This window comes from Palaemon carinicauda, chromosome 34 (genome assembly GCF_036898095.1).
Source record: "Palaemon carinicauda isolate YSFRI2023 chromosome 34, ASM3689809v2, whole genome shotgun sequence".
Classification (NCBI taxonomy): Eukaryota; Metazoa; Arthropoda; class Malacostraca; order Decapoda; family Palaemonidae; genus Palaemon; species Palaemon carinicauda.
This window is the reverse complement of record NC_090758.1, coordinates 62,720,074-62,732,573: the sequence shown is the minus strand read 5'-3', so window position 1 is coordinate 62,732,573 and position 12,500 is coordinate 62,720,074. Positions and strand designations below refer to the sequence as shown.

The 12,500-nt window shown below is 42.6% G+C and overlaps 4 protein-coding genes across 4 annotated transcripts; all 4 read left to right on the top strand.

The window, feature by feature from the left end:
- Positions 1-6,189: 6,189 nt before the first annotated feature.
- Positions 6,190-6,786, top strand: LOC137626983 (nematocyst expressed protein 3-like). The gene has a single exon (XM_068357967.1). The coding sequence runs from the start codon at positions 6,190-6,192 to the stop codon at positions 6,784-6,786; it is 597 nt and encodes a 198-aa protein (XP_068214068.1).
- A 115-nt stretch (positions 6,787-6,901) lies between these two features.
- LOC137626982 (calphotin-like) lies at positions 6,902-8,797 on the top strand. Its single transcript, XM_068357966.1, has one exon. It carries the CDS (start codon positions 6,902-6,904, stop codon positions 8,795-8,797), a length of 1,896 nt encoding a protein of 631 aa, XP_068214067.1.
- A 70-nt stretch (positions 8,798-8,867) lies between these two features.
- Positions 8,868-9,809, top strand: LOC137626981 (uncharacterized). Its single transcript, XM_068357964.1, has one exon. It carries the CDS (start codon positions 8,868-8,870, stop codon positions 9,807-9,809), a length of 942 nt encoding a protein of 313 aa, XP_068214065.1.
- A 2-nt stretch (positions 9,810-9,811) lies between these two features.
- LOC137626980 (cyclin-dependent kinase inhibitor 1C-like) lies at positions 9,812-10,246 on the top strand. The gene has a single exon (XM_068357963.1). It carries the CDS (start codon positions 9,812-9,814, stop codon positions 10,244-10,246), a length of 435 nt encoding a protein of 144 aa, XP_068214064.1.
- Positions 10,247-12,500: the final 2,254 nt, after the last annotated feature.

The window sequence follows — 12,500 nt, the reverse complement described above, 5'->3', positions numbered from 1 at the left end:
TAAGTTTGCTAATGGTAAATACAAACATAATTCAAATACCATCAATATATTTAAGGGGAGATGATTTTACTATGCAATTGTATTTCTAACATTATTAGTATTATTATTATTATTATTACTATTATTATTATTATTATTATTATTATTATTATTATTATTATTATTATTATTATTGTTGTTGTTGTTGTTGTTGTTGTTGTTGGTAAAACGAATTCATGGTCCCTCAATACTGACATATAGATCATCTTGAGATAGAAAATTCATTAAACAAAGCCAGTTCGTCCAAAAAGTGAAGAATAAGATTATACTTAGAATTTCCTTGAACATATCATAACTGTAATTATTATAGGAATTAAATCTACATATCCAAGTTTCGTAGTCTAAGCTGTGAAAAGAGAGAGAGAGAGAGAGAGAGAGAGAGAGAGAGAGAGAGAGAGAGAGAGAGAGAGAGACGTGGGGTAGTCAGATATAATGGCAGAAATTATTACTGCAAACTGCTTACTTTATTGTTATATTATGAATATCAATGCTAACCAACAGCTAGGATTCTTTGCCCTATTGATAAATATTTTATTTTCATATTTCCTCGAGCTAAAGGCAAAGACGTTTTATATGCTAAGTAAATTAAGTCCAAAATCCCATAACCAAAGCAATTTTCGTTTCACGCCAATTTTCATTCCATAGTTTAGTGTAGGGAAAGCAGCGTTCGGGGTTAGCCTAAGACAGAACAATACGTTATATAATGGTTTTCCGAAGCAAGGACATTGAAGTCTGGTTTGAAATGATTATTTAAAACACCAATAGATGTCATTTTAAACACTTAACTACTAGGTGGATGATACTATTTTACAAGGTAAGGGAGTAAGGTTATCAATTTTATCTATAAAGGACTATTTTTACTTGATATGTTTATCCTATTTTGATTATAATAATGCATAATCATAGCAATTATGTAAATTCATATGTTACGTATGTATGGACGTCATTTTAGATAATGGTTTCACCCAGTTGTGACGTCATGGGCTTCGAAAGGATATCGCCCGACTGCTTCCCTGTTTTACCAATAGATGGACTCAGCGTGCACTTTTGGAGAATCGGTATTATTGAATGAAGGGGGGACAGGATTGGGGTTGTGGAGGTCAGGGTGTCAAAGCAGTCTCGCCGAGTAGTTTACGCGTGATATATGATTGAGTGTTTAACATTTTATGTGGTTTTGCTAGAGTTTCAGGAAAAATGCTTATACTAAGGTATTTTCATAGTCTTTGATAAAGAAGTTATAAAGCATCATAGCCTACTATGCTTATAAGATTTTATATAGGGCCACGGGAGATGTATTATAAACAAGGTCTTCCTTTGATTTAAGCCTGAAATCGGTATTTGAAAAAAAAAATATCATTATAATAAATCTCTTATTCCAAAATATGTAAATCAATTCTATATGTTTTCAAAATAGTTACATACATGAGAAGAATAGAATAGGGAACCATATTTTCATTTAATTATTTATAATAAAATAACAATATTAAACCCCTAATAGTTCGTTATCTGTGTTAGATTTCTGTATTGATTTCAAATTTCTTATCGTAATATTAAAATTATTGAGAACCTACTTATTCTAAAGGATTTTCTCCTAATCACAGTTGTGTTAGTCTGATTTCAGAAATGCCAGTCGTAAGGAATAATGAAGAAATAGAGAGAAATTAAGACTCTGAGGGGAAGATGCCTGTATGTTAAAGCTGAATGAAAGTTGGATTATTTTTGGCATAGTTATGTAAGTAGGTATATGAATATAAGTATATGAATAAACTATTCCTTGAGACCTACCGTCACTCAACAGCCAAAATGAATCTATTAGATTAGGTAATGTGGCAAATAGCTAAGTTTGTACCAATTCAGTTTAGTGACTTTAATTCTGCAGAACAGATTAGAAGTTAATATCAGGCTCTCATAAGAGTAAGAAAAGGGATATGTGGCTATGTGAGTGTGTATGGCATAATAAAGGGCTATTGAAGGAATAGCAGAGTAAGGTTTTTGTCATAAGATTCCAAGTTATGCGCACATTATTTGCGTATACTATATGCAGATAGTTTATTGATGTGTATATGTATATATATATATATATATATATATATATATATATATATATATATATATATATATATATATATATATATATATATGTGTGTGTGTGTGTGTGTGTGTGTGTGTATAAAGTATTTATCCATATAAATATATATATATATATATATATATATATATATATATATATATATATATATATATATATATATATATATATATAAATATATATATATATATATATATATATATATATATATATATATATATATATATATATATGTGTGTGTGTGTGTGTGTGTGTGTGTGTGTGTGTGTATGTGTATAAAGTATTTATCCATATATATATATATATATATATATATATATATATATAAATATGTATTTACAAATTCTGGAAATTGTATATTTTGAAGGAATATAAAAATGCAACTAATTGATTGAACATATCAATAAGTATATATAAAAATATGGATAAGAATTATAAGCTTATGAATAAATCAAGTTATACTTCATGGAGCAAAGAGCTATATGAAGATCGATTATGAACAAGTAACCTTGATATGTTGTTTCCTATCATAGCCATTTTCTGAAGTAGTCCCGGAGAGGTTAACGCTGATGTTGTTGTTGTTGATGTTGATGGTGATGTTGTTCTCTATCACGCTGTGTTGACTTAACTGGATGCAGGTTCATATATGCAATCGTGAATATTAATTGCTTAGCGAGTGTCATTCACATCTGGTATCTCAGTGAGCAATATCTTTAGACAGGTGAGTAATTAAGGTCACAATTAGTAATCAAGACTTCAAAAGGAAAACCATTAACGATTGATATTTATTTGATATTAAGCGATGGAAATAGAATACTGAATTATTATGGTAGTATGCTAAAGAAACTGCACGTTTGGTTATTATAGTAATACACATAAGCAAATATACATCTTAAATGACCATAGTGATAGATTTTGGAAAATATACATATTAACAGTACAGTATACAGAATAACTATATGTATGTATGTATGTATGTATGTATGTATGTATGTATGTATGTATGTATGGGTTCTGACGAGAAACCTTACAAGTAAAGTATCATTATATCTCAATAAATCTTATTTGAGACCTTCTTAATATTTTCCTAAATTCAACGACAATAGTTCCTTTATTGACGTCTCTGGTGACACAAGATCGCACCTTCTCTTCGAACTCTTTAAAAGAAATATATATTTCCCCGCCATTTTTCCTCCAATAAATGATACAGGAACTTTTAGGGACAGAATTTAAAGTTTGCATACTTTCTTCATTATTCCAACTTTGTCTCCTCAAGTTATGCTATATTTGTGCATTCATACCACGTCAAATTAGATGAATTGGGATATCAATCAGTGATATAATGAGTAGTAAATATTAAATTTCCAAAACCTAGGTCTTATAGAAATTATATCAGTAGAAATAATAAATATCTGTGATGTTGTTATCAAATTATTTCAAAATATGAAACAAACTATACTGAACGATCCCTGACAACACAGAAGAACCATAATTTTCTCTACGCTGAACGAACCCCACAAACATGAAAGCGGGTCAAGTGAATATATGCAAAAATATCCTTATAGAAATCCTTTGAGAAGGAAAGGAGTGATCGTAAAAGGATGGAGATTTGGGGAAGCTTGCAATATCCTGTGATGATGAAATGCAGTAAGATCCTTTTAATGTAATATCCTTTACTCTAACAAGAATCTTTGAGAGTAAAAGTAATGGAAACATGAGAGATTGGAGAAGAGACAGCAAAGGGTTATAAATGAATAGGGTTCAGCATATAATATCTATCCTAAATCTATTATTATTATTATTATTATTATTATTATTATTATTATTATTATTATTATTATTATTATTATTATTATTATTATTATTATTATTATTATTATTATTATTATTATTCGTGCATCACTATTGTCAGCATCAAACGATGTTTGGAGAATATTCATTTAAAAACTGGATTGAAAGGTATATGACCAAGAGAGACTGCATGTAAATAGATAATGATTTTCTTGGGATGTATGTGCCTGTGGCTGTTCTGTATTTTCTTCTTGTCTTATGTTATTTTGTATTCAATTTCCAGGGGAACACTTGTCTATGACTTTTCAAGAAGAAGGGAATTAAACTAGGTTAAAACATATATCTCTTAGCCAAATAGATATACATTCTACATTACAAAATTCATATATACATACTCAACATACTAAAGGATGAAAATTACTACATAATTCACTCGATATTAAATAAGGTAATAAATTACACATCCAACTACCTCTTGGAAAATATATATTGTCCATTTTTATTTTGTTGTTAGTAACACATAGGAGCATTTCTTGGTCTCTTCTTTGGCATCATTTGACAACTGTCTGATGTATCACTGTCTCAAGTATCTTTGAGCTTACGACCTGTATGAAGGCATCTCCTGACCCCAAGTATAGATGAGCGATTACTAACTGCAGCAGCAAGCTAAACCTTGCTTGTTGTTCCCTTCTCCAACAAAGTTTTCTTTTCTTTTTATTAGGCCACAGCCAATGGTGCACCTGTGTACAACCTAAAGGTTTTTAGTTCTCTTGAACAGTCGAGATTACACTTTTATTGACGCTCCCATAGCTGACTTATTATTATTATTATTATTATTATTATTATTATTATTATTATTATTATTAGTAGTAGTAGTAGTAGTAGCAGCAGTAGTAGTAGTAGTAGTAGTAGTAGTAGTAGTAGTAGCTAAGCTAGAACCCTAGCGGGAAAAGCACGATACTGTAAACCAATGGCTCCAACAGGGACAAATAGCCAAGTGAAAAAAGGAAATAAATAAACTACACGAAAAGTAACAAACAATTAATATAGAATATTTTTAGAACAGTAATACATTGGAATAAATCTTCCATTTATAAACTATGGAGTAGTGTGCCCGAGTGTACCCCCAAGCAAGAGAACTCTAATCCCAGACAGTGGAAGACCATGTTACAGAAGCTATGGCACTACCTGAAGAATAGAGAATAATGGTTTGATTTTGGAGTGTCCTTCTCCTAGAAGAGATGCTTACCATAGCTAAAGAGATCCTTGTTCCCTTGCGAAGTGGAAAGTAGCCACTGAACAGTTACAGTGCAGTAGTTAATCCCTTGAACGAAGAAGAAATGTTTGGTAATCTCAGTGTTGAAAGGTGTATATAGCCAGGTAAGAATGAGGAAAAAATAGACCAGACTACTCGGTGAATTTGTAGGTAAAGGTAATTTAGCCGTAGCTAGAACGAAGGATACAATGTATTACTGTCTAGCCAATGAAAGGATCCAGTAGTGTAAGATATCAAAGTAATGGTAATGATTTGTTATGAACAAGATTTAGGCTACTTGTGCGAATCGACTACGAAACTGTTAGGAACATTGTTGTTTACGCAAGCAAACTTTTGAAATAAAGCTGTTTTAGTAACATTCACTTTTATTACCTACAGGACATATATTTACTTCTGATGTGTAGATCACACATGCACACACACACACAAACACACACACACACACACACACACACACACACATATATATATATATATATATATATATATATATATATATATATATATATATATATTATTATTATTATTATTATTATTATTATTATTATTATTATTATTATTATTATTATCATTAGGCCGTCTTTAAACATTTAAGTTCTTTATGAATGCAGTTACTAATCAAAACCTTCATGAGGTAGTTACCCATCAAATCTTAAAGACACTGTAATAAAGGCGTTGCCATTTGAATCTGTTTTTTGCGATCGAAGCCCCCCTCCCCCTCCCCAATCTGCACTCCCGTTTCGGGAAAAAAAAATCGTGGGCGGGGCCCCAAGTCGTTACTCAAGGACAGTGTGAAGGCTTCGGATTGGGTCCCCCCACCTTTCAAGGTTACGGTTTTAGAGGCAGGCCCAGGGCCCATGTGCTGCACCTATCCACGACCCCTCACCCTGCGTTGGGCGTGGCCAAGACCCCAACACCTGTGCCAGGCATGGCCATTGCTCCACGGCCTGTTCTGGACATGACCATGGCCCCACGCTCTGTTCCGAACATGGCCATGGCCCCACACCCTGTGCCAGATATGAACCTTGCCCCACTTCCTGTACTGGAAATGGCAATGGCTTCACTCCCTATTCCGGACATGGCCATGGCCCAACACCCTGTTCCGGACATGGCTATGGCCCCACGTCCTATGCCGGATATGGCCATAGCCCCACCTCCTGTACCGGACATGTCCATAGCCCCACACCCTGTTCCGGACATGGCCATGGCCCCACGCTCTGTGCCGGTTATGGCCATGACCCCATTTCCTGTACCGGACCTGGCCATGGCTTCACGCCCTGTGCCGGACATGGCCATGGCCCCACGCCCTGTGCTGGACATGGCCATCAACCCACTTCCCGTGCCGGATATGGCAATGGCCCAACTTCCTGTACCAAAGATGGCCATTGCTTCATGCCCTGATCCAGACATGGCCATGACCGCACGCCCTGTGCCGGAAATGGCCATGGCCCCACGCCCTGTGCCAGATATGGCACTGGCCCCACTTCCTGTACCGAACATGGCCATGGCTTCAGGCCCTGTTCCAGACATGGCCATGACCCCACGCCCTGTGTCGGACATGGCCATGGCCCCACGCCTGTGCCGGACATAGCCATGGCCACACTTCCTGTGCGGGATATGGCCATGGCTTCAGGCCCTGTTCCAGACATGGCCATGACCCCACGCCCTGTGTCGGACATGGCCATGGCCCCACGCCTGTGCCACACATGGCCATGGCCCCACTTCCTGTGCGGGATATGGCCATGGCCCCGCTTCATGTACCAGACATATCAATTGCTTCACGCCCTGTTTTGGGCATGGCAATGGCACAACTTCCTGTGCCAGATATGGTCATGGCCCCACTTCCTGTGCCGGATATGGCAATGGCCCCACACCCTGTTCCGGGCATGGCCATGGCCCCACGCCCTGTGCTGGTTATGGCCATGACCCCACTTCCTGTACCGAACATGGCCATGGCTTCACGCCCTGTTCCTGACATGGCCATGGCACCACGCCCTGTGCTGGACATGGCCATCAACCCACTTCCCGTGCAGGATATGGCAATGGCCCCACTTCCTGTACCAAACATAGCCATGGCGTTATGCCCTGTTCCAGACATGGCCATGACTGCACGCCCTGTGCCAGACATGGCCATGGCCCCACACCCTGTGCCAGACATGGCCATGGCCCCACTTCCTGTGCCGCATATGGCAATGGCCCCACTTCCTGTACCGAACATGGCCATGGCTTCATGCCCTGTTCCAGACAAGGCCATGACCCCACGCCCTGTGTCGGACATGGCCATGGCCCCACACCCTGTGCCGGACATGGCCATGGCCCCACTTCCTGTGCGGGATATGGCCATGGCCCCACTTCCTGTACCGGACATATCAATGGCTTCACACCCTGTTTTGTGCATGGCCATGGCACAACTTCCTGTGCCAGACATGGTCATAGCCCCCCTTCCTGTGCCGGATATGGCAATGGCCCCACTTCCTGTACCGAACATGACCATGGCTTCATGCTTTGTTCCAGACAAGGCCATGACCCCACGGCCTGTGCCGGACATGGCCATGGCCCCACGTCCTGTGCTGGACATGACCATCACCCCACTTCCTGAGCCAGATATGGCAATGGCCCCACTTCCTTTAGCGGACATGGCCATGGCTTCATGCCCTGTTCGGGAAATGGCCATGGCCCCACTTCCTGTACCGGACATATCGATGGCTTCACGCCCTGTTTTGGGCATGGCCATGGCACAACTTCCTGTGCAAGACATGGTCATGGCCATGGCCACTCCCTGTGCAAGACATGGTCATGGCCCCACTCCCTGTGCCAGATATGGCCATGGCCCCACGCCCTTTGCTGGTTATGGCCATGACCCCACTTCCTGTACCGAACATGGCCATGGCTTCACGCCCTGTTCCGGACATGGCCATGGCACCACGCCCTGTGCTGGACATGGCCATCAACCCACTTCCCGTGCCGGATATGGCAATGGCCCCACTTCCTGTACCAAACATAGCCATGGCGTTATGCCCTGTTCCAGACATGGCCATGACTGCACGCCCTGTGCCAGACATGGCCATGGCCCCACACCCTGTGCCAGACATGGCCATGGCCCCACTTCCTGTGCCGCATATGGCAATGGCCCCACTTCCTGTACCGAACATGGCCATGGCTTCATGCCCTGTTCCAGACAAGGCCATGACCCCACGCCCTGTGTCGGACATGGCCATGGCCCCACACCCTGTGCCGGACATGGCCATGCCCCACTTCCTGTGCGGGATATGGTCATGGCCCCACTTCCTGTACCGGACATATCAATGGCTTCACACCCTGTTTTGTGCATGGCCATGGCACAACTTCCTGTGCCAGACATGGTCATAGCCCCCCTTCCTGTGCCGGATATGGCAATGGCCCCACTTCCTGTACCGAACATGACCATGGCTTCATGCTTTGTTCCAGACAAGGCCATGACCCCACGGCCTGTGCCGGACATGGCCATGGCCCTACTTCTTGTAGCGGACATGGCCATGACCTCACGCCCTGTGCCGGATATGGCCATGGCCCCACGTCCTGTGCTGGACAGAGCCATGGCCCAGGGCCTGTGCTGGACATGACCATCACCCCACTTCCTGAGCCAGATATGGCAATGGCCCCACTTCCTTTAGCGGACATGGCCATGGCTTCATGCCCTGTTCGGGAAATGGCCATGGCCCCACTTCCTGTACCGGACATATCGATGGCTTCACGCCCTGTTTTGGGCATGGCCATGGCACAACTTCCTGTGCAAGACATGGTCATGGCCCCACTCCCTGTGCCAGATATGGCCATGGCCCCACGCCCTTTGCTGGTTATGGCCATGACCCCACTTCCTGTTCGAACATGGCCATGGCTTCACGCCCTGTTACGGACTTGGCCATGGCCCCACGCCCTGTGCTGGACATGGCCATCAACCAACTTCCCGTGCCGGATATGGCAATGGCCCTACTTCCTGTACCAAACATGGCCATGGCTTTATGCCCTGTTCCAGACATGGCCATGACCGCACGCCCTGTGCTAGACATGGCCATGGCCCCACGCCCTGTGCTGGACATGGCCATGGCCCCACTTCCTGTGCGGCATATGGCAATGGCCCCACTTCCTGTACCGAACATGGCCATGGCTCCATGCCCTATTCCAGACAAGGCCAGGGCCCCACGCCCTGTGCCAGACATAGCCATGGCCCCACTTCTTGTGCGGGATATGGCCATGGCCCCACTTCCTGTACCGGACATATCAATGGCTTCACACCCTGTTTTGTGCATGGCCATGGCACAACTTCCTGTGCCAGACATGGTCATAGCCCCACTTCCTGTGCCGGATATGGCAATGGCCCCACTTCCTGTACCAAACATGGCCATGGCTTCATGCCTAGTTCCAGACAAGGCCATGACCCCACACCCTGTGCTGGACATGGCCATAGCCCCAATTCCTGTGCCGGACATGGCCATGGCCACACTTCCTGTAGCGGACATGGCCATGACCTCACGCCCTGTTCTGGACATGGCCATGACCCCACGCCCTGTGCCAAACATGGCCATGGCCCCACGTCCTGTGCTGGACATAGCCATGGCCCACGGCCTCTCCTGAACATGACCATCACCCCACTTCCTGAGCCAGATATGGCAATGGCCCCAATTCCTTTAGCGGAAATGGCCATGGCTTCATGCCCTGTTCGGGACATAACCATGACCCCACGCCCTGTGCCAGACATGGCCATGGCCCCACCTCCTGTGCTGGAAATGGCCATGGCTTCAGGCCCTATACCGGACATGGCCATGACCCCACATCCTGTGTCGAACATAGCCATGGCCCTACTTTGTGTGCTGGATATGGCCATGGCCCCACTTCCTGTACCGCACATGGACATGGCTTCATGCCCTCTTCCAGACATGATCCTGGCCGCAACACCTGTGCCGGACATGGCCAAGGCCCCAGACCCTGTGCCGCCCATGGCCACGGCCCACGCCATATGCCGGACATGGCCATGGCTCCACGCCCTGCGCCGGACAGGGCGATGGCCCTAAGCCCTGTGACAGACATGGTCATGGCTCCACGCCTTGTAACAGACATGGTCATGGCCCCATGCCCTGTGCCGGACATGGCCATTACCCTACGTACTGTGCAAAACATAGCCATGTCCCCACTTCCTGTGTTGGATATGGCCATGGCCCCACTTCCTATACCAGACATTGTCATGGCTTCAAGCCCTGTTTCGGACATGGCCATGGCCGCACCCCCTGTGCCGGACATGGCCATGGCCCGATGACCTGAGCCGAATATGGCCATAGCCCCAGACCCTGTGCTGGACATGTCCATGGCCCCACGCCCTGTGCCGGACATGGCCATGGCCACACGCCATGTGCCAGACATGGCCATGGCCCCACGCCCTGCGGCGGACAATGCCATGTCCCCACGCCCTGTGCCGCACATGGCCATGGCCCCACGCCCTGTGACAGACTATGTCATGGGCCACTACGGCTCAGGCCCATATACGTGTAACATACTGTATGTTGCATAATTAGACTTAAACAAAAACTTATGAGAGAATCATTTGAGAGAGATTTGAAAAAACAAATTCTTGTTGAAGAAATGATCAATCAATATTATTTTTTTCTAATTGTTATCTTGTTTACAATTTTGAATATCAAAAAAAAAAGAAATTGCCATTGTTTTTTCTATTTGCAGTAATTGTTACATATAATTCTTTATGCTTTTACATTTAATAAACATACAGACGTTATTTGTATTACTTAAACCATCTCTGCTTGTAGGACGATTTTCTTTGATGTTAACGGTTTTTGCTTTTTCTTTAAAAATCAGTCAAGTTTATCCATAAACGCCCATGGATAGCCAGTTAAGCCAAGATACATAGAGCACATATACACTATGAATATACATTTGTAAAATAAAAGGGACATTAGAAGAAATATGTAAACAAGAGGGCAATTAATTAAGCATCAAAAGGTGTTACAGATAGATAAAATTCAGAATATTTGTTCACATACAATTGACTCCAAACGTCTTGATAATCTATCATTGGTGGAAAGGTTTTCCCTCGAAATCTATGAAATCTGAGAACCCAAGAAGAGAAGCCCTTCTTTCCCAACTAGGTTCGAACCCACTACAACGAATGTCAGTACCAAGACCACTAGGGAAGGAAAGTATATGTATTTGTTGATGTATGTTAGGGTCCTAAGGGAGATCCTGTTAAAATCCTTGAGGATGAGAAAAGGGCCGATTTATAACATTATTATTATTATCATTATTTTTGTTTTTATTATTTTCATTATCATTATTATTATCATTATTATTACTATTATTTTAATGCTATAAGGCCAAGTGCTCGAACAGGGGAAAATAGCTCAGTGACGAAAGGAAATAAGTCGTGTCTAGAAAGTATCTCCACGCCTGTTCACAAGGACGCAAGACTTCTGAGGTAACTTATCCTGAAGCAGAAATAAAGAACAACTGCAAACAAAGATATGAATAAGCAAGTGAAGACAAAAATGACAAGGCATATCTAGAGAAACGTCTTTACTCGATTCTCTATGTAGAAGCCAAGAGCAGCCTAATAGATAAAAAATATATTGCTTAAAGATTGTAGGAAAGAAAATCCCTGACCAGGATGCTTGCCAGACAGGTTGGCACGTGAGGGTAGGGAGGGTATTGGGGTGACCTTGATGGGGACATGGGTAAAGATGACCTATGTCCTATGAATAAACGCATCAAATTAACTCTAAGCATAACGTTAGTTAATTCGATCCAGTTCCAATTTCTGATAAAGTTCCAATGTTGAATTGATGTTTCTCTGGGAACTTGTGCCGGGCGTGGCCAAGGTATCTCCCCCATGCTGAGACTAGCCACAGCCCCACCCCCTGTGCCTGGCCTGGGCACAGTTCCACCCAGTGTTCCGGGCCTGGCCATGGGCTCAATCACTATGGCGAGCTGCCCAAGGCCCTACCAACCGTGATGGGCTTGGTCACGGCCCCTCAAGCTGTGTTGCCCATCCAAATTGTGATCATAATCCGGATCACCTTCAAGTTTTATGGATTCTTCCAGAGCATAAATTCCATCCCTTGGTAAAATTCTTGAAAATCTGGCAAAAAGCTTTAACATATTCATGCTAACAGACAAACAAACGGACAAATAAATTAATAAATGCAAGTAAAAATATTAACTCTTTGATGGGGGTAATTAGCGACAGACCTGGGTTTCTAATGTACATCTGGGTGAGGAAAAAGTTCCAATGGAATGACTGAGATAAAAAATGGTTCTTTT

Coding starts and splice junctions, on each gene's coding strand:
- LOC137626981 (XM_068357964.1), top strand. CDS start 8,868: ATGCCCTGTTCGGGAAATGGCCATGGCCCCACTTCCTGTACCGGACAT.
- LOC137626983 (XM_068357967.1), top strand. CDS start 6,190: ATGGCCCCACACCCTGTGCCAGATATGAACCTTGCCCCACTTCCTGTA.
- LOC137626980 (XM_068357963.1), top strand. CDS start 9,812: ATGACCATCACCCCACTTCCTGAGCCAGATATGGCAATGGCCCCAATT.
- LOC137626982 (XM_068357966.1), top strand. CDS start 6,902: ATGGCCATGGCCCCACTTCCTGTGCGGGATATGGCCATGGCCCCGCTT.